At 55.9% G+C, this 20,472-nt stretch overlaps 1 protein-coding gene across 4 annotated transcripts; it reads left to right on the top strand.

Annotated features, from left to right (window-relative positions):
• Window positions 1-331: 331 nt before the first annotated feature.
• On the top strand, window positions 332-19,507 carry BTBD2 (BTB domain containing 2). 4 transcript variants are annotated; one of them, XM_062014828.1, is made up of 9 exons: window positions 332-931; window positions 6,601-6,720; window positions 9,957-10,113; window positions 12,136-12,241; window positions 12,970-13,167; window positions 16,187-16,379; window positions 17,583-17,670; window positions 18,558-18,704; window positions 19,231-19,507. In XM_062014828.1, the coding sequence occupies exons 1-9, from the start codon at window positions 345-347 to the stop codon at window positions 19,390-19,392; spliced, it is 1,758 nt and encodes a 585-aa protein (XP_061870812.1). In that variant the 5' UTR covers window positions 332-344; the 3' UTR covers window positions 19,393-19,507. The 4 variants fall into 4 exon arrangements, 3 of the variants coding, with proteins under 3 accessions (XP_061870812.1, XP_061870813.1, XP_061870814.1); XR_009820383.1 differs by lacking the exon at window positions 17,583-17,670 and having other exon boundaries at window positions 19,231-19,320; XM_062014829.1 differs by lacking the exon at window positions 12,970-13,167.
• Window positions 19,508-20,472: the final 965 nt, after the last annotated feature.

Below are 20,472 nucleotides of genomic sequence, written 5' to 3'. Positions count from 1 at the left end.
CCTCTTTCCCCTCAGGGATCACCCCTCTTCTCCTCAGCGATGGCCCCTCTTTCCCCTCAGGGATCACTCCTTTTCTCCTCAGGGATCACTCCTTTTCTCCTCAGGGATCACCCCTTTTCTCCTCAGCGATGGCTCCTCTTTCCCCTCAGGGATCATCGCACCTTCCTCAGCGATGGCTCCTCTTTCCCCTCAGGGCTATCCCCGTCAGCGACAGCCCCTCTCTGCCCCCGGCTCGCCCCGCTCCCCTCAGGGCCTGCCCGCCGCGGCCCCGCCCGCCGCCCCACGCCCTCTCCCCGCCCCGCCGCTCCCCCCGCGGCCCGGCCGGCGGCGGCGCGCCGTGCCCCATGCGCCGCTGCTGCCCGGCTCTCTGCATCAGCACCGGCCCCGGCACCCCCGGCCCCGGCCGCCCCGCCGCCGCCGCCATCGCCATCGCCGCCCCGCTCCCGCCCGCCGCCGTGTCCCGCCCGCCGCTGCTGGTGCTGGTGCTGCTGCAGCGCCGCCCCGCGCCGCCCGCTCCTGCGCCTCCGCCGCACAAGATGGCGGCCGGTGGGAGCGGCGGGGGCCCCGGGGGCCTCTCCTCCTCCTGCCCGCAGCCGCCGCCGCCGCCGCCGGGAAACGGTGCGGCCGCCGCCGCCTGCACCAACGGCGCCCCCCCCTCGCCTCCCGGCCTCACCTACAACCAGTGCGGCGCTGCCAACCCGGCGGCGAGCGGCGGCGGCGCGGGGGGCCCGGCGGCGGCGGGGACGGCGGGGGCCGCCGGGGGGGCGGGCGGCCCGGGCGGCGCGCTGCAGCGGGAGCCGGTCTATAACTGGCAGGCGACGAAGCCGACGGTGCAGGAGCGCTTCGCCTTCCTCTTCAACAACGAGGTGCTCAGCGACGTGCACTTCCTGGTGGGGAAGGGCCGCGGCTCGCAGCGCATCCCGGCGCACAGGTGGGCCGCGCCGAGTGTGGGGAGGGGGCGCGGGGAGCCCCCCGGGAGGGGATCCGCGGGGCCGAGCTGGGCTGTGGCGCGGGCCCTGGCTCCGGGGCGGCCCGCGATCCCTGCTGGGGGCCTCGCGAGGTGATCGGGGGTCCTGGGCCTCGGGCCAGGCCGTGGGCCAGGTGCGGGCGCTGGTGTGGGGCTCCCCTGCGGCTCCCGGGGGCGATGCGCCGGCGGGGGTTGGGGTTTGGGTTTCTTTGTCTCTCATGAAAGGAGAAAGGGAGGTTGGGTAACTTCACCCCACGTTTTATCCGCTGTCGGGGGGACGCGTTGGCCTCGGTGAGACACGGCAGCGCCGGAGTGCAGAGCGTGGGTCGCCCCAGTTTGCTGTCCAGCGTGTCGGAGGGTGACTCTGCCCTTTGCTGTGGTCAGTCGCTGTCACCTCAGATCTCACCGAGCCCTCAGATCAACGGCACGTTCCTTCTTACGGTTCCCAGCCCAGGTGCCAGGGCCCAGCTTTGCCTGCGAGTGTTTCCCCTGGAAGGTCGCTGTGACTGGTGCAGGCACAGCGGGGGGAAAACCCCAATCCCAGGATCTCATTTGGAAGCAACCCTTGGGTTTGCGGGGAGCAGGGGGAAGGGGGAGCAGCCTCCCAGAGCGCCTGAGCTGCGTCAACAGAAACAGGGATGGGTGAGAGCTTGGGGATGGAAAGGAAGGAGCAACGACTGAGACCAAATCTCTGCCGCAACGCTTCCTTTTGAAAAGAACCTTCGTGGGGTCTGTTCTGAAGCCGTGTGTGTTGGGGCTGGGGATGCAGCGCTGCGCACCAACCCCCACGCTTCGGCACGAGCTGTGTGGGGAGTCACATCTGGCTCTGAGGTAACCAGGCAAGGTGAACGTTTAAGGCCCAGCTGCCATTTAAGAGTTTGCAGCTCTGAGTCGCTGGGAGCCGCCTCCGTGGGAGAGCACAGACCCGCTGTGGCTGAGCTTTGGCTGGTTCTTGGGGCAGCTCGGGTGAATCCATGCGTGCCCCTCACACCCCTCTGCTCCGGGAAGTGCCTCCTGGGCTGCTCAGCTGTGCCAACACCAGCCCTTCGCCCCGAGAGGGGACCCGCTGGAATCGAGGCCGGGCCATGGCTTAATTCAAAGTGGTGCCTGGCAAAGGGAGCCTCGCTCCAAACCATCCCAGACTATTGCTTCTCTCCTAAGTGCTCACTCCTGGAAGTTTCCCCTTCAGGTTTCCCTTTTTCTCTCGCTTTCCAAACAGAACACATCTGCTTTAGGCTGGTTTGAGCATTTGGGCTGTCAGTCCAGTTGAAGCTTCATCAGTATTTGAGTAAGCTTGCTGCTGCCCTGAGAACCAGGCTTGCTAGGTGGGGGAGGGCAGTGTTCAGCCCAGAAATAAACTAAAAGCCCCCAGAGCGAAATGCTGCTTCGCTGCTCTGAGATCCATCTGCTGCCCTGGGCGGTAAAGGCAGCCCGGAGTGTGTCACACGGTGACATCCCGCTTGCGGATTGCACAGATTTCAGTAGAGCTCGCCTGCATGATGTTCCAGTTGGGATACCCTGATGATTCACGAGGTATTGTGGTTATTTCAGAAACAGAGAGCTTAAAATAAAACCACCCAGACCCCTTCTGTGCTCAGCTCTCCCACAGCAGCCTGACAGCAGAAGAGATTCTGCGCTGGAATTGAGTCGCAGAGCAGCCGTGGGTTTCATTTGAGAGGCACTGTGTTGCTTCAACAGCCAAGGACAGGTTTGGTCCTTTGCTGCTGTAGGTGTCTGACGTGGTGCACAGGTAACAGGCATCCTGGCTGGGATCAGCACTGGTGTGGCAGCAGGAGCAGGGCACTGGAGCTGAGGTGCTGAGGGGTCAGGGCTGGGCAGGGTGAGGGGTCAGGACTGGGACTGCAGCAGCTTAAAGGGTTTTTCCAACCCAATGATCCTGTGACTGTGTTGTCCACACGTGGTGGTGCAGGGGAGAGGTTCCTGACCATGACATGGCTGTAGGTTCAGCTGTGTTTCTGAGAGTCTGTTGAGTTCAGCAGCTCACCTGCAGCTGTATAAGCAGACAGTAGATATCTCATGTGGTAACTAAGAGCAGACATTCATCTTGTGTGTGAAAGCTTTGTTTGTAGCTAAAGAGCCTAAGTGGCCATGCTGGCTTTGACTGGATGTTCATCTGTCGCAGCACCTGCAGCCCTGAAGACGTTTTCCACCATCAGGAGGCTCAAGGCCTTGTGGAAGTTGCTGGGTGACCCAGGAGCAAGCTCAGTCTCTGAGCCTTGGGCTTGTTCCCTCTTGGTGCTGAATCAGCCCTGAAGGGGTTGGAATGGCCTTAAGTTTGTTGATGTCAAGGCCGGACGGAGCAGGCTGCCTCGTGGCCACGGGCTGTGTGCTGAGCAGGCCCAGCAGGGAGGGCAGGAATTGGGGTTACTTTGGTGTGTTTTTTCCAGATCTGCCTCATCCAGCACATCAGTGACATCAGAAACATCCAAACTTCATCAGCCAGGAGCTGTGTGGATGTGACAACTGAGCTTGGGAACTGACCAGAAAACGTGGCCTAGGTGGGAAAGGGGCAACCCCGTGGCCACGCTGCCCTCTGTGTGCTCCAGCCTGAGACATCTGGGGCTGGGGGACGGTCTGAGCAGGTCTTTGGCTGCTGTTTCCAGGTGTCTCTCTGCTGAACTCATCCCATATAAAGGTGTGGTACCTGCAGTGCCATGTGCCACGCTGTCCCACTGCCCAGCTCCTGGGGCTTTTTGAACCTGCCTCTTGCTTGTTTGACCCGTTATCCCCAGCCCTTGCACCGTCAGGTTGCAGCCAGCAAACCATCATCATTCATTAGCTGCTCCTCACCTATGGTTTCACATCACGTGTTGCTCTGTTCCTCTGCCAGCTCCTCTGGAATAGATCTTTTAAGATTGCTCTGCAGTGGAGCAGCTGGAGGAGGGAGGTGACGGGTGCTCGTGGCTCTTGGTGCTTTCCTTTGTGATTGGATTGTAGTGCCTGGAAGGGGAGCAGGACTGTTGGGTGTACCAAGGAAGCCAGGTGACAGCTGGAGATGCCAAGGTGAGGGGTGAAGCAGTGCAGGTCCGTGGGTAGGAAGCTGTGAGGAGTGGAGACTTTCAGAGGCAACTTTGGATTCTCATGAAGACAAACAGCTCACCTCATGGGAGTTCCTGGGACTCTGCTGGAAGTCACTTCACTTTGATTCTTACACGTGTGTGTGGGGATGCTGAGAAACCAAGCATTGCTTTTTACTCTGCTTCTGATCATTTCTTTGCATCCTTTGGTTTGGCCAACAAAGAAATAACCTTCTGAGTTGTTCCTGTGGCAAAGGTGAGTTCCTGCTCTGAGCCTGGGGTACCTGCACTTCCCTTGAGAGAGCTGCAGTGCTCCTTGGGGTTAGGAAAGGGGAGAGTGAAAATAAGCCCTGTTAACTCTGCTGATTGGCTTTAATAGATGTGTTTCCCACATCTGGAACAAACCTCATGTCTTCCTTCTGCAGAGCTGTGCAACTGAGGACAATGGGCAGTGGGGGAGAAATGGGACATGTCCCTGCTTTTCCTGGCGTGTCTTTAGAACAGCTTTAAGTGTTCATCTCAGCAAGAGTAAGAAGACATCACGAAGAGAGGGGGCTTTTGTTGATGTTAATTGTCCCCTTAGTGTTTTAAGAGACCTGGAGTCCTGTGTGTCTCTGTGGCACCCCTGGGGATCCCTTTGGGGCAACAACAACAAATCCAACTGCCTCATCCCTGAGCGAAAGGGGAGCACGGCTGTCTGCTCACTGAGGACATGTACTGTGCTGCCTGGGAGGACCAAAACGCTGAGATGTGATTAGTGTGTCTTCATTTTTAGTAGTAAACAATCAAACAAGCATGAGACAGAACCGAGCCACGCTGGTGATCCCTGTCACCGCCGCCACTGCTTTCAGAGCAACGAGGGCTTTTCTTTCACCTGGCGGTTCTGGTGCTGTGGACAAGGGTTCCTGTTTGTTCTTGACGTTTTTCTTCAGGGTCATTTGCTAGAAATACACATGTGTGTGCCTGTTGCTTTGCTGTAACCCAGTGTGGTTTGTCCCTGGCTCTCTTACCCCACCAGAAACAATACAGCCCGTCTTGTCGGCCCAGCCCGTCACGGCCAGCCAGCCTGGCACAGCCCCGGCGCCTCGCTCTGTTGTGTCCCTGGAAGGCCCCTGTGCATGGGTGGGGAGTGAAAAGACAGAAAATGGGACATTTTGTTTAAAAGGAAAAGAAAAAACCACCCTTCTATGCCATTTTCTACAGCAGAGCCTGGCTGATGGGCTTTCCTTGAGCTCTGGGTGCTGGAGGTTTTGCTCTTGCTCCTTTTACCCTGCACAGTTTTGTGCCCACAAGTTCTGGAGCTGCTTGATCCCAGACAGCAGGAGCAAGATTGATTTCCTGGGAAAAAACCCTCACCTCTGTGTTTTCAAACAATTAAAAGTTCTCAAACTGGCCTTTCTAAAGCATGAGGCAGGTGCAGCAGCTTAACACACACACAGACACACCTCTCAGCATGGAATCACAGAATTGTTTCAGTGGGAAAAGCCCCTGAAGCTGCTGCAGTCCCAGCCCTGGCCTCGCCCTGCCCAGCCCAGCACTGACCCACAGCCCTCAGCACCTCAGCTCCAGGGCTTTGGGATCCCTCCAGGGCTGGGCACTGCCCCAGCGCCCTGGGCAGCCTGGCACAGGGGCTGACACCCCTCTCAGGGAAACAGTTCTGCCTCAGCTCCAACCTCAGCCTCCCCTGGGGCAACTCCAGCCCGTTTCCTCTTGTCTTAAGCAGCTCAAGTCCTCCTCCTAAAATAGGAGTTGGCGTTTATCAGGGAGGGAAGTCATCATGTTTACATGGGAACACTGGGATATTGGTTTTGGTCCCAAACCTGCTTTGTGGGAATTCTGGCTTCCTTCTTCTTGAGGGCCAAGGAGAGCCCTCTCACCCTTAATTGCCACAGAAACTCAGCCATGTGGGAACAGTCAGTGTGCACCTAGCAGTGCTAGTTTGCTTCCAGGGAGGGTTTTCTCTGCCTTCTCAGCACGGAAGGAGACAGCAGCGTGCCGGGGGAAGGCGGCTCTGTGCCGGCTGCTGCGGGAGGTGCTGGTGTCTGCAGCTCCCAACATGATCTGAGTGTTTTGGGAGCTTGCTGTGCTGTCCCCAAGGGTGTTTTCCTGGTGTCTGGGAAGAGGGGAGCAGTTGGGGGTGTGCACTGGGAAGCTTTCCATGTTTTCGGTACGTGACTGCGGGGGATGGCGCTGAGACCTGGGCTCTGTGCTCCGGGAGAACTCCAGTTCCTTCACTTCCTTGTGTCTTGGTTGTCGGCCTCCTGAACAGTCTGTGGGCTCCTCCAAGGCCTCTGCACAGCAGCCATTTGTATCCTGCTCCATAAGGCAGACAACCTTGTCTTTGGGGAACCGTGGCTGTGCTGTGTACCCAGACTGTGTGAAGCGATTGGCAGCGGTGGTGGTTTCGCAGGGAAGGGGCACGACAGCCTGACACTCCTGCTGTTGCCAAACACTCTGTTAACGCTGGGAAGGATTTGCTTTCCCTGGGGCTGACCTTGGGGAACAGCAGCTAGCCTGGGATTTGGGTTCTTTCTTGCAAATAAATAGGGTTTAACATGAAGCTTTGTCTTGTGCTCGTTTGTGCCCTGCCCTTAGGTTCGTGCTGGCGGTGGGCAGCGCAGTCTTCGATGCCATGTTTAACGGTGGGATGGCCACAACTTCTACAGAGATTGAGCTGCCTGACGTGGAGCCTGCTGCCTTCCTGGCACTGCTGAAGTAAGCTGCTGCTCCTGTGCAGTATCACTGGGATGAACAGATGTATGAATGAAAGCAGTGGGCTGTTCTGGAGAGTGGAGGTCGTTCAGTTCCTAAGCCAAACACCTCTTTGCTGCTCATTTAAACACTGGTGGCAAAGTCCTTTTCTTCCTGGGTAGAAGTTGAGTGGAGCTGCTGCTGCACAAAAACATCTGACTGTGTGTTTTGGCCTAATGATGGTTGAAAATCAAAGAGCCCTCCTGTTGCTGGTCTGCAGCAGGGGCAAAACTAAACTGGGTAGTGTATAATTTTGTGAAGATGTAGTTTATCTAGTTAGAGCACAGAAAGGCAGCAGGAGGGAGGTGTCCTGCTTGGTGGGTGGGGTAAGGGCACGTGCTGGCCCCTGTGGGTAAGTCAATACTCACCTGTTCCAAGTGCTGTTGGAGAGAAGTGGAGAAAAGTAATCCTCTTAAAGCTCTCTAAGGTACAAGTACTTGGAGCTGATTTAGGTTGTGGGCAAATGAGCAAGTTCTAACAGGTAAGCAGGGGCATGAAATGGGTGTCAGGCATCCCCTGTGGCATCTGCTCTGTGTTTTACTCCTCTTCTGCAGGGCTGGTTGGAGTTTACACTGGCTGCACACGCTGTGTGTGCTGGGGGAGGGAGGAGGAAGGGGCCGGAACATCGTATTCACCAATTTCTTTAGGCTCAGCTGGTGGTGTATAACATCCAGCAGCCATCCTGAATGTGTGCTCACAAGTCATTGTCCCCTTTCTATAGGATTTCTGTAGCCTACTTCCAGGGGGTTCCACTCTTGTGCTCCTGACATGTTCCCTGCTTGCTCCCTGGTGGGATCAGTGACTGTATATAGCTTTGGCACGCTTTTTGCTTTACCTTCAGGACGTGCTGTGGTCAGATCTGTGTGTCTGAGAAGATGTAAAAATTGATCTTTGCCAAAAGGAAAGGCCAGAAATCACAGGGAGCCCCAAGCCCCCTCCCCTGCAGCTCCTTTGAAACCAGACACATGGGGAATCCCTCTGATGGGTGTGTGACTCTCTCAGGTCTCCCTGCAGCACAGAGTCAGTATCTTTAAAGCTCAGTGAGGCTCAAATATCGAGTGAATTAGAGGCAGCCGTGTTGCTTCTGTGCCAGTGCTGAGAGATTTCAGCATTTGTATAAACAATGTGAATTTGGAAGGGAACCAAGGTGTGAAAAGACTGAAGTGATGAGGTCGAATAGATTTCAACAGCCATGTTTATGTTTTGTAGAAGAGTTGTGTGGGGATTGTCACAGGGCCTCTGAAGCTTGCAGCAGCTGTGCACGTGGCCACTGACGTTTCACATGCTTCAGTCTAGAGTCAAGCTGTCACTTCTTAAATGCTCAGTGTGCCAAAGGAAGTTTGGGTGCTGCATTCCAGTGGGAACCTTACCAAGTACATGGTGTGAACCTTCCCTGAGTAAAACCAATCCCTCCAAACGCCGATCTGGAATGGCAGCTGGTCCTCACATATGTCTCTGGACGTGCTCCAAGCCATGACCTAATGCTGTGGGATGAGGAGCTTATCAAGGGACAAAGTGCCCATCCTGAATGTGCAGCCCAAGGTCCCTTCTGGACACAGGATTGTGTGGAGCCTTTAATAGGTCTGCTGTAATTGAGTCAGGGGGGCCTTTATAGTAGTACTGTCATTTTCATAGTGACCCAAGGAACATTTATGATTGTCTGGGGTTGTAACCTAAGTCTCCTTTTAAGCTGATAGTAGCCTTTTCCACAGTTGGAGCCTCTCTTGTCATCCCTCTTAGCCCACACTGTTTGGGCCATTGTGAAAATAAACACTGCTATAGTCATGGCTCTAAGTAGAACTAGTTGTTTTTAGAGCAACTGTGTTCCTTTAATCTTGTAGTAGAAAGGATTACTCAGTGAAAATAGGACTGCTTGGAGGGATGTGTGCAAAATACATTCATGAGCCTGTGGCTTGATGCTGTTATGAACAGATGCTCTGGAGCAGCACAAAAGCCCGCTTTCAGCAGCCATGAGAGCGCTTCCCTTCCTCTGAATCCCCCTGTTCATGCTTCTCTGAATTGCATCCTGGCCCTCCCTAGCTAGAGGAGCAGGAGCTGCACTGCTCTGAAGCACGAGGGACACTGCCTGGCATCCCCCTGGAACAGCCCCGCTGCTGCGTGGAGCCTCCAGGAGCAGCCACTGTGCTCCCTTCAGAGAAACACAGGAGAAGAAGTTGCTGGAGTCCCCAAAACATAGAATCACAGGGTGGCAGGGGTTGGAAGGGACCTTTAGAGATCATCTAGTCCAACCCTGCTGCTGAAGCAGGTTCACCTAGATCTGTGGCACAGCAATGCCAAGCGCAGTGAACACACGGAACGTTGCTGCTCTGCGCTTCCTGCCGTGCTCACCCTGCTTGGCAAATGCTCAACTGGTTAAAGGAAAAGCACTGAACAAAGCCTGGGCATGGGGTGAGCACCAAGCATGAAGCTGGCTTTGCTGACCCCAGCCTGTCAGTCCCTGCTGTCTCTAATTGGCATGCTTGGGTACGAGGGGGCTCGGGCAGGCTTCCTATGAAGACCTTTGTTTTGCCCTGTGCTATGAATGTATTTCCTTGTTTGGGCCCAGCAGTGAAGGCTGCTGCTTTGCTAGCAGCGTGGCAGCCCTTGGCTTTCGTTGCAATTAACTCTTGCTTTGTGCTGGAGTTGTTCTGCACAAGGAAAAGGAGAGGTTCAGTGTGTAAGGTGAGGAGGAAGGAGACGTGGGGAGGGTCGGTAGCTGCTCCGCTGCAGTGGACGCTTACGGACGGGTGCTCCTGGTCACTTCTGAGTTAGTGCATAAAATGGAGCTTCCCATCTGAAGCAGGCAAGTGGGATTGAATGTCTGCCCTTGTTCAGGCCAACTGAAAAGCCAAAGGCATTAATTTGAAGCATCACACTCAGCCGGAGGCTGTTGTGGGCTGGTGTGAGCAGCAGCAGTGGTGGGATGGGTGCAAAGCAGCTCACGGTGCTTCAGCAGATACCCCCCCACTGAACTCACCCAGTCACACTGTAAAGAGTATGTTGGGGAAAAAACAAACCCAAACCACAAGCAAAACAAAACAAAAGCTTCTCCTTGGTGAATTAGAGTCAGTGGAAAGGATGTGAGAACCCTTCCCAGCGTAGGAGGTGGGGCCAGGATGACGGGCAGAAGCACCAACGTGCTTTGAGGGGATCCCAGGGGCTTTTACCCTCTTACCAACGTTTGCTGTGCGTGTTTCCAGATTTCTCTATTCAGATGAAGTTCAGATTGGACCAGAGACTGTTATGACAACACTTTACACAGCTAAAAAATATGCAGTTCCAGCCCTTGAGGCTCATTGTGTGGAGTTCCTGAAAAAGAACCTGCGAGCAGACAACGCCTTCATGCTGTTAACACAGGTGAGAGTGCAGCCCTGTGCCTGAAGCCCCTTTGAGCAAGGTCCATCACAAGTTCTCTGTGTGCTCTGGAGCTGATCATCCAGAATGGAGCAGTTCTGTCTCCTTTTGTGTTCATCCTTCCAGGAGTCTTGGTGCTGATGGGCAGGTCCTTAAAAAGCTGCCACTGCTGATGTGCTGTCAGTTCTGGTGTGACTCCTTGCAGGGTGTGAGCTGGGGAAGGAATGAACAGGCTGGAAAAATGTCATCTGCCCAGAAGAAAAGTGAAATAAGAGGATGTTCAGCTTTAGGACTAATCAGCTTTCTCTGTGCAAAGCCTGCTGCCTCTAGCTGGGCAGACACTGAAGGGCTTTTTGCAATAGCTTCCCTGAAATGGGGGTGGGAGACAGAAGGAAGAACAAGGTGATTAATATCAGACAGGGTTCATATCTAGTTTGTGTTCCCTGATGCAGGGTATCGAGTCTCTAAAGTGTTGGGGGCTGGTGTTCTCTGGGAAATGTGTCTGGCTACACGAGGAGCCTCACTTGTGGGTCTGTTCTCAAAATGCTCTTGGTTCTGGTTCTTCAGTGTGAAAATCCATCTCTGTTTTCTGCTTTTAACTGCAGCAGACTGACAAGTTGTACAATCAGTTACAGGCCTGAGATGCATCTTGTCCAAAACATTTCCCAGCCACCCAAGATCCCAGAGCCCCAAAGCTCAGCCTGTGTCAGTGCTGAATCTTGCTGGCCCAGCAGCTATGTCACTGACAGCTTTTCAAGTGACTGCTAATCTGGCAGAAATATCAGTGGCAAATAGCTCTCCTAAATTGATTGTGCCTCATAGTGAGCTGTCATCCTCTTCCACACCAGACACACAGGCACATGTCACTTTGATCAACAAGGAGGTAATCACTTGCCTGCAGCTGCTGTGGGGGAGAGCTCTGCAAGTCCTTCACGTGTCAACAGAGAGCCACTACTGTAGTAAAGTCTGAGTCAGTCACAGCTCTTGTATGCCAAGAGTGTAAGGCACTGGCAGTCCTCCAGCCCCAGGAGCAGGTGACAACTGCAGAAGCTTCCCTGGTCCCTGAGAGAGTTGTTTCAGCTCTTTGTGCTGGAGGCCTGGGGGTCGAAGGTGGCCCTTGCTGAGTCCTGCAGCCCAGGAGCACAGGGGAAGCAAGTGACTCCCAGCCCAAAGCACAGTTCTTAAGCCTTGGCTTCAAGCCCCAGTGTGCTCCTGTGCTGATGTTAGGCAGTGTGATGTTAAGGCTCTTCCTAAGTAGTAACCCCAGAGTGTTGGAAATAGGAGGTCATTGTGGTGAGCTTTGTGTGTTCCCACCTCATCTGTGCTCGCACCAGGCACAGGGTTGGTGATGTGTCTTGGTGCTCCAGCAGGATCTGCAGTGAAACTGTGGGGAGACTGCCCTGAGCTTGGGCAGGGACGTTCTAAGCAACTCCCCAAGCTCTGTGCAGGCTTTGTTTGCAATAGTGACCGATTTGGGGGGAAACTCTTGAAGGTAACTAGATGAAAGTCGCTGTTTGTGTGCAGCACATGCAGTAAGCAGCTCTGCACAGCTCCCTGGGACACCTGCACAGCTCCCTGGGACACAGGCCCTGTCCTGTTAAGGCGTTTTTGCCAATCCACCAGACCAGTGTTACAATGTTCTTACAGAATAAGCTGCCTCTGCATATTCCCAGAGTGAGCAGGCCTGGAGCCACTGGGCAAAGCTTTCTGCTAAATACACAACTGATGCAGTGAAAATACCCATGGCTCAGCTGCCATGGCCAGGCTGGGGGATAGAAGGCACCAGAGCCACACTGAGGGACGTGATGGTGAAGCAAAGAAGTGGCTGAGGCAGAGCTGGTGCCAGAGGCAGATGTTTCTGGCCTTTGCCTTGTGCCCAAGTGCTTGTGGAACAGCCCAGCAAGTTCCTGGGGCAGGCAGGCATGGTGTTGCTAACAAGGATGGGCTCTGGGGTGCAGGGTGGCTCCTTACCTAGTGGGAACTTTACAAGCCCTTTTGTGCTAACGATTGCTTCTTCGTTACTAGGCCAGGCTTTTTGATGAGCCTCAGCTGGCCAGCCTTTGCCTGGAGAACATAGACAAGAACACATCAGATGCCATCAATGCAGAGGGCTTTACAGACATTGATCTGGGTAAGCTTTTCTCCCCTCCTCCCTCTAGATGCCTGCAGCCTCTGAAGTCATTGCAGGGTAATCCTGGGCGCTTGTGTTCGTGGCTTTGCCGCCCGTTGAACAGTCTCTGGCACGGGGCAGCTGGAGACAAGGAGCTGGCACAAGAGCACGTTGGACCCTGGAATCTGCTTCTGTGCAACTTGAATTCTCTGGGCATGATACAAAGCAGTTGATGTGGGCAGGTTTTGGGGTGGGTGGAACCTGCCTTGTTTGTGGAGTTGGCCTCATCCCCCAGCCTGGGTCAGGTTTGGGAGTTCTGAGGTGTGGTGTGTATTGTGGAAGCAAGGACTGGCTGTTTAAATTCTCCTGTGGAGGTTCCAGACTCGCTGGGCACAGTTAATAACCATTACAACTCAGACTTTAACCTTCTTCTAATGAGATGGAGACAGAGGCAAGGTGCTGGCAACCTTCTGGCTCCCCTGCTGCTTGCTTCATCCAAAGCTGACGTCAAGGAGGCAGCAGCTCCTTGTGCTGCACCTGCAGTAAGGTGCCAGTGGAGTGAGTCCCTGCCGGGTGGGGCAGGCGGGTCGGTGTCGCTCAGAGCCTGCAGGCAGCGCTGCTGGGACACGCTGCCGGGTGTTCTCCAGTCCCTTCTTACTGTGGCTGTACATCAGGGTACTTGTGGCTCCTCAAGAAGGGGGTGATGTGGGGCAGTGCCTAAAGCTGTCGCTGTCTGTCCTGCCTTGCAGACACGCTGGTTGCGGTGCTGGAGAGGGACACGCTGGGGATCCGGGAGGTGCGTTTGTTTAACGCAGTGGTTCGCTGGGCAGAGGCCGAGTGTCAACGGCAGCAACTTCAGGTGATTCCAGAGAACAAGAGGAAAGTGCTGGGCAAAGCCCTTTCCCTTATCCGCTTCCCATTGATGACTATTGAGGAGTTTGCAGCAGGTAACTGAACAAAGGCCTTTCTGGCAACCCTGGTCTTTGCTTTCTCTGAACTGCAGAGGATCAAGTACACGAAAAATGGGTTTTCTCTGGGTGTCCTGTAGTAATTTAAATGTGAGGCTCTGCCCCAGTGCCACTGACCTGCCAAATCTGCTGGGTTAATGCCATTTGCAGCCAGGGTCCTTCCCTCTTGTTTTAAAGAGCTGTGGTAGGAGTTGGATCGCAGCTGACTGCACTCACAGTGCATTGAGGTGGTTCCTCTCTCACTCCCCTGAGAGCAGGGATCCAAACAAGGGCTCCCATGCTTTCTTTCCTACCCATCCCAGGCATTTAAAGCACACAGAGCCGTGTTGCAGCCATGGCTGTGGATTGCCCTGCTCCCAGAGGGAAAGGAGGGTGTTTCTGCACGTCCTCCCTCTGCTGCCTCTGTGCAGAGCAGACCCCATGAGACAAAACAGCTCACAAACTGTTTGAGCTGAAGGGCTGGTGGTGTTTAGTCTGTGTCTCCAGGCATTTTTTGAGTTTAAGATGTTGATCCACAAGTGTCTCAACCATTGAACACGTTGCAGCACGGACCCTCCTGGGCTTGTGTTTTCAGTGCCTTTGACTTCATGCTCTGCTGGTTCTCCAGGGATCAAAAGCTGGCAGGCAGCTTGCAATAGTTTTCATGCTAAAAGACATCATGAGGCCATTTTCCAAACTGAGACTTGTTGTGGGCTGCAGTGCTGTGAACAGAGAAGCACAAAGGGGTCGGTGCCAGCACGTCCTTGGCGCTGCGCTTCCCCGGCAGAGACGGCGGCCCCGCGGTTAATGGACGTGTCTCGAGGCAAAGAGGGACATTAGAAGTAAATCTGTGATTAGAACTTGGTACCCACTTTCTGTTTTGCCTGTCACAGCTGTGACTGTGGTCTTGGGGATGTGCATCTCTTCAGGGACAGCTTGGCCAGGGAGGCCGAGACCCTCAGTGGGCGACTTCCCTTTGTGCTGGCACCGGGGAGAGCACAGCGAGCGCTCGGCCTCGGCTGCCCCCCAGCACGTCACAGGCTCATGGTCCAGCTGGGTGGGAGACAGCATCCTCCTCCTGGGCAGCATTACAGAGCAGTTTGAATGTCCTCAGCTTTGCAATTCTCTGTACATCCCATTTCTTTCAGCCCTTCCTGCAGATCTCTGTCACTGGGTCTCGCTGGGAGGAAGGTGTGAGTTTGGGTGTATTTGGGTTGAAGCCTTTGAGCTGGGAGTGTGCATGTCCCTGCCCAGACTCTCACTGCTGCCTGCCCAACTCTCATCTTTGGTTGATCTAGTTGCTTTGAGAGAAACTCTTTTAAGTTTTCTGCATCAGCTTTCACCTAAAAGATGGACAAAAGAAGCCCCAGCCCTGAGCAGCTGAGCTCAGCTCTTCCTCAGCAAGGGGCTACGTGGGAATTGCTTCAGCTTTCTCCTTTTTCTGAGTCACTTGGATTTCTTTGGTGATCACAGACGAGGCAGGAGTGGGAATCCACTGCCCTCCACCCCCCTCTGCCAAAAGGAGGGAATGAAAAGGACTTTTTGAGGCAGTGGTTCCACCAGTTGATGTTTGATCTGGTATTGAACAGGGAGTTTTGCATGAAGATGTTTTAACTGGCAAATGTGTCCCTCCCTTCCCTTAGAGCAAGTCATTTGAAACACTTGAGAGCTGAGTTGCAGGAGAAGCTGAGACATGATGGCAGCTGCATTTTGCAGAGCAAAGTATCCATCAGCTCATTTATAGATAACAGGCAGCTTCCTTAAATGCTTTCATCCTGACCTATTGCAGCCTCCTCTTGTCTCCATGGAGCATCCTGACGGGTTCAACCCACTACAGGTCGTTTTGGACCGTGAATTTAACCAACTACAAGTCATTTTGGACCAACAAGTAGCTGGGCATTTGCTTCTGGCATTAAAGAGCACTTCAGGCTGTTGTTTCTCCAGTAGCCTGGTGTCTGTTAAAAGCCTCTTTTGCAAACAGAGGTGGAACAGCTCATGTGCTGAAAAACTAATTGTACCCAATTCCACTTTGGAAAGTGTTCAAAGTAGTTTCCAAAGTTTGAGTTTAGCATCACTTTGGGGGAAAAAGAACATCTTGTGACTGGAGAAAAGGTGTGAGTGTGCTTCAGCTCCTGCTGAAATCACTAGTGTTCGTCTCTAGGTTCTACAGGAAAGGTATTAAACCCCCAGAGAAGGCCCAAACAGGGATTAGATGCCTGAGGGAAGGAGTCAGAGCAGGGCATGAGCTGAACCACCTTTGTCTTTGCTCCTGCGCTTGCCAAGCTGATGGGGGCCAGGTGACATTCCCTCCCACTGCCCCTCGTGGCCTTTCCTGACACCTTCACAGTAATGGTGCAAAATTCCAGTGCAGATGGATGAAAATCCCTGTCTCTTGCCAGCATTGGCAGCTCCTGAGGGAGCAGGGCAAGGGGTAGCTGCATGTTGTAGGTTTTCAAACCAGTCCTGGTAGCCAAGTGTGCTGTGGCTCTGCAGAGCGGCTCCTTCGCCGGGTGCAGAGCAGGGGCAGCACTGTCTGGCCTTCAGTGCCCTGACACAGGGCTTTGACCCACTCTCAGCTGCAAGACAGAATCATGGAATCATTCTGGTTGGCAAAGCCCCTGAAGCTGCTGCAGCCCCAGCCCTGCCCTCACCCTGCCCAGCCCAGCACTGACCCCTCAGCACCTCAGCTCCAGGGCTTTGGGACTCCTCCAGGGCTGGGCACTGCCCCAGCTCCCTGGGCAGCCTGACACAGGGGCTGACACCCCTCACCTGCCCTGGGGCAACCTGAGCCCGTTGCCCCTTGTCCTGTCACTTGTTATTTGGGAGAAGAGACCCCAGCTCCCTGCAGCCTCCCGTCAGGGAGTGTCAGAGTGCTGCTGTCTCCCCTCAGCCTCCTCCAGGCTCAGCACCCCCCTTCCCTCAGCCGCTCCTCAGGTTCTCCCTGCCCAGCTGAAGCCCCAGAGGATCCCTCCCGGTTTCCAAGAGCTGACAGCATCGCTGCTTTTGTGCTCCTCTGCAGGGCCAGCCCAGTCGGGAATCCTCACAGACCGGGAGGTCGTGAGCCTGTTCCTCCACTTCACCGTCAACCCCAAGCCGCGGGTGGAGTTCATCGACCGGCCGCGCTGCTGCCTGCGGGGGAAGGAGTGCAGCATCAGCCGCTTCCAGCAGGTGGAGAGCCGCTGGGGGTACAGTGGGACTAGTGACAGGATCAGGTCAGCTCCTCTGCTCGTTCTGCTCCTGCTAGATCCGTGTTTGCTGGGCTTTGAGCTTCGAGGTTCCGAACGAGACGCTTCCAGCGCACAGCGTTTTGCCTTCCCCTGCGTGTGCAGCTGCAGGCTGCTGCTTCCCTTCTGTGCTGGCAAAGGCTTCCAGCAGATGTGGCCTCCAGCATGGGCCTCTCGATGAGATTGTTTCTCTCCTTTTCAAGTGGTTTCCTGCAGCTGTGTGGGCATGTAGTGGCTGAGCTCGTGGGCTCCTCCTGTGCCCGAGTATGTTGACTAACCAGGTCGGTTCCTTGCTCTGTTGTGAGTGCAAATGTGGCTTGTTGAAGCCCCTTAATGTGGCTGTTTGAGGGGGGGCTTAAGATAAAATGCTCCCTGTGCCTGCTTTTCTGCTCTCACCTAGTTTGGTTAGAGCTCAGCTTGTAGAGATACAGCAAAGGCCAGTCACGGTGGACAGAGACCTGGGGCTGTGCCTGGCAAAGGGTGCTTGGCAAACCTGGTGTGGCCAGGAGTTGGGAGCCAGGCAGGAGGTGGTCAGAAAGCTTTGGATACTTCTGATTCCTCTTTGTCTCTGGTGACAGTGCTTCTGGCAGTTTGGCAGGCACTGAGGCTCTCTGCCAGCTGAGAAGATGGAGCTGCAGTGGGGTGAATATCCATCCCCTTGCTGTCTGAGGCAGGCATTCCTGCATTCAGGGGCTGTTCAGTCTTACTCTCTACTCTTGAGGGCAGCAGAAGCACGTTAACAATTGCCCAGTGCCCAGCAGTGAATCCCTCAGGGACCCTCTGGGCAGCCTTTGCTGTGAGGACAGGCACCGTCCCACACTGGGGGTGGGTGTTTCTGGATGCTTCTACCACAGCCTGGAAGCACCTTCTGAGCCTGGGCTGTGACGTTTGGTGATGGGATTTTGTACTAGATGATCTCTTAGAGGTCCCTCCCAACCCTTTACTCCCCTGTGATTGTGCAGCTTTGTATTGTACTTGAGCAAACAAAACTCTTGCCAGCTCATTAGGACAGTCCAAGGTGGAAGCTCAGACACGGCTGCTGTAAGAGCCTCTGGTTGTTAGTAACTGTGGGATGTTTGATTAAACCAGAGGTATAAAATCAAAGTGAGCAAAGCTGTTTGTGTGTCATCCCTGTGCTCGGTCAGTACAGAGGTGGCAGGTGGCTCTGACTGTCCTGCTCTGTCCCTGCAGGTTCTCGGTGAACAAAAGGATATTTGTGGTTGGGTTTGGATTATATGGATCCATACATGGGCCAACAGATTACCAAGTAAATATACAGGTAATTCTCTCTGCTACCCTGAAAATATTTGCTGCTGTAGAGACTAACTTGGACATTTCAGTGAATGTGCAACAGAGGTGTCCCTGACAGGAGGCTGCAGGGAGCTGGGGGTCAGGCTCTGCTCCCCAGTGATGAGTGACAGGAGAAGAGGAAACGGGCTCAGGTTGCCCCAGGGGAGGTTGAGGCTGGAGCTGAGGCAGAACTGTTTCCCTGAGAGGGGTGTCAGCCCCTGTGCCAGGCTGCCCAGGGAGCTGGGGGAGTGCTCAGCCCTGCAGGGATCCCAAAGCCCTGGAGCTGAGGTGCTGAGGGGTCAGTGCTGGGCTGGGCAGGGTGAGGGGTCAGGGCTGGGACTGCAGCAGCTTCAGGGGCTTTGCCAACACCAGTGATCCTGTGACTCTGCAGTCAGGGGCTGTGTGTGTTCTCTGGGCAGGGTGGTTGGCAGATGGAGTGAGGGCCAGATGGGGCACTGGGGATAAGAGGGATTATTACTCTTGATTTTAGGCAGCCTCCTGTTGCATGTCAGGAGGATGGGGCCAGACTCTGTTGTGTGGACAAGGGGTGATGGACATAAGCTGGCACACAGGCAGTGCCCCTGGCACAGGAGCAAGTCCTTTGGTGCTGAGGTGAGGGAGCCCTGGCTCAGGCTGCCCAGGGAGGGTGTGGAGGCTCCTCAGGAGGTTTCCAACCCCACCTGGACACGTTCCTGTGCCCCTGAGCCAGGGGAAGCTGCTGGAGCAGGGGCTGGGGCTGCAGCAGCTCTGCAGGGCCCTTCCAGCCCCCACCATGCTGGAATTCTGTGATTCTGATCACAGCAAACAAGCAAAGAGCTCAGCAACCACAACCAACAGTGCTTCAGAGTGACACTGTGTTAACCCTCTGTCTTACAGATCATCCACACTGACAGCAACACAGTCCTGGGGCAGAATGACACAGGGTTCAGCTGTGATGGATCTTCCAACACCTTCAGGGTGATGTTCAAGGAGCCTGTGGAGATTTTACCCAACGTCAACTACACGGCCTGTGCCACTCTAAAGGTGCCAGCTGGGGCTGTGGGGCAGGGGGTGGGATGGGATGGGGTGGGATGGGATGGGGTGGGGTGGGGTGGGGTTGCTGGGGTACCCAGGTGAGCTGGGGGTTCTGGGGGGTGGAATGCAGCAGAGCTGCCTGCCCCAGCTTTGGAGAGATGACACAGTTGATACTGGGGAGGCCAGGGCTGGGCTCCCCAGCTGCAGAGAGACAGGGAACTGCTGCAGGGAGGCCAGAGCAGGGACACCAAGGTGCTGAGGGGCTGGAACATGTGTGTGAGGAGGAAAGGCTGAGACCTGGGGCTACCTGAGCTCAGGGGCACCTCGGCAGTGCTGAGCAATCCCTGAAGGGCAGCTGTGGGGGGCTGGGCCCAGCTCCCTGGGCTCTGTGACTGTTGGGGTGAAGTTCCAGCAGAGGCCACTTCGGTCCGAAGAGCCGGGATGTGCGAGCCGGGAAGCAGAGGGCGGTGCTGAGCTCCCTGAGCCTGCCCAGGCCCCTCCCCGCGCTGACCGTGTTGTGTCCCGCGGGCGGCAGGGCCCGGACTCGCACTACGGCACCAAGGGGCTGCGCAAGGTCATCCACGAGTCGCCCACCACGGGAGCCAAAACCTGCTTCACGTTCTGCTACGCGGCCGGGAACAACAACGGCACGTCGGTGGAGGACGGACAGATCCCAGAGATCATCTTCTACACATAGTGCAGCCGGGGCTGCCGGGACTCCTCCTCCCCGGGACCCGCCGGGCGCTCCCTGCCCGGCTGAGCAGCCTGGAGCCACACTAGCCAAAGGTCTCAGTAAAATCATTTCAAAGCTCCTGGGTTTTTTTTGTTGCCTTGTGCTAGTGATTCTGCTGCTGCCCCTCCCAGGCTCGCTGGGGACCAGCTCCCATCTGTAGGTTGTCTGTGGTTAGTCGTTTCTCACTTCACTGATGAATCCTCTCTAAGGCCAGTTCTTGGGGCTGGACTGAATGTAGATGCTTCTCCCACGGGTCAGAAGCGTGGGAGAGAGTGGCTGTGGCTGTGGTCAGACCTGCTGTGAGGAGCCCCAGGCAGGGGCTGCACGGCCCAGGAGCCTCATCAGCGTGTGGCCTCTCCCCTGAGGCTGCTCTGAGGGACGCTGCAGCCAGGGCTCCTCTGCGGGGGCCGTGTCCTGCCCTTGCTGACAATCCTTCCCCCACAGCAGCTCTGCTGGGAGGCCTCTGGCTGAGCTGTGTCAGACCCTGGCAGCGGCTCTGAGCGAGTCCTGGGCGGGCACTGGCAGGGTCTGGCCGTGGAGGGGGCGAGGGGCTGTGCCCATGTGCCCCTGCCCGGGGTCGCTGCCTTTCCCTGAGCACATTCCAATGCATCGCTGCCTCTGCCAGCCCCCAGCGCTGCTGCCGCCCCCAGCCAGCCCCACGGGAGCAGGAGGAGCCCAGGGGCAGTTCAGGGAAACGGGAGAGCTGGGAGGAAGCTGCAGTTACAGGTGTCCTCAGGCCCTGGAGCTGGGTCATCTCACAGATGTCCCTTCCCCTGCCCAGAGCCAGCACCCGGCCCCAGAGGCTGCTGCTGCGGAGCCCCAGGAGCGTTTCCCACCCTGTGCTGCAGAGGAAGCTGCAAATCCTGCTGGAGCTGGTGCCTCAGAGCCAACAGCTCCCAGCCCTCCCCTGGCCCTGCCAGGCAGCACTTGCCGCAGCTCCAGCAGCCCTGTGGCCGCTGCAGCATCCCCGGTGCCCCCTCCCCGAGCCCTGGGGCTGCTCCTGGGGCTGGGCTGGGCCTGGGGGGCTCCTCTGCGTTCTGGCCC

This window comes from Colius striatus, chromosome 25 (genome assembly GCF_028858725.1).
Source record: "Colius striatus isolate bColStr4 chromosome 25, bColStr4.1.hap1, whole genome shotgun sequence".
NCBI classification, from domain to species: domain Eukaryota; kingdom Metazoa; phylum Chordata; class Aves; order Coliiformes; family Coliidae; genus Colius; species Colius striatus.
The sequence above is the reverse complement of the archived record's forward strand: the minus strand, read 5'-3'. Positions and strand labels throughout refer to the sequence as shown.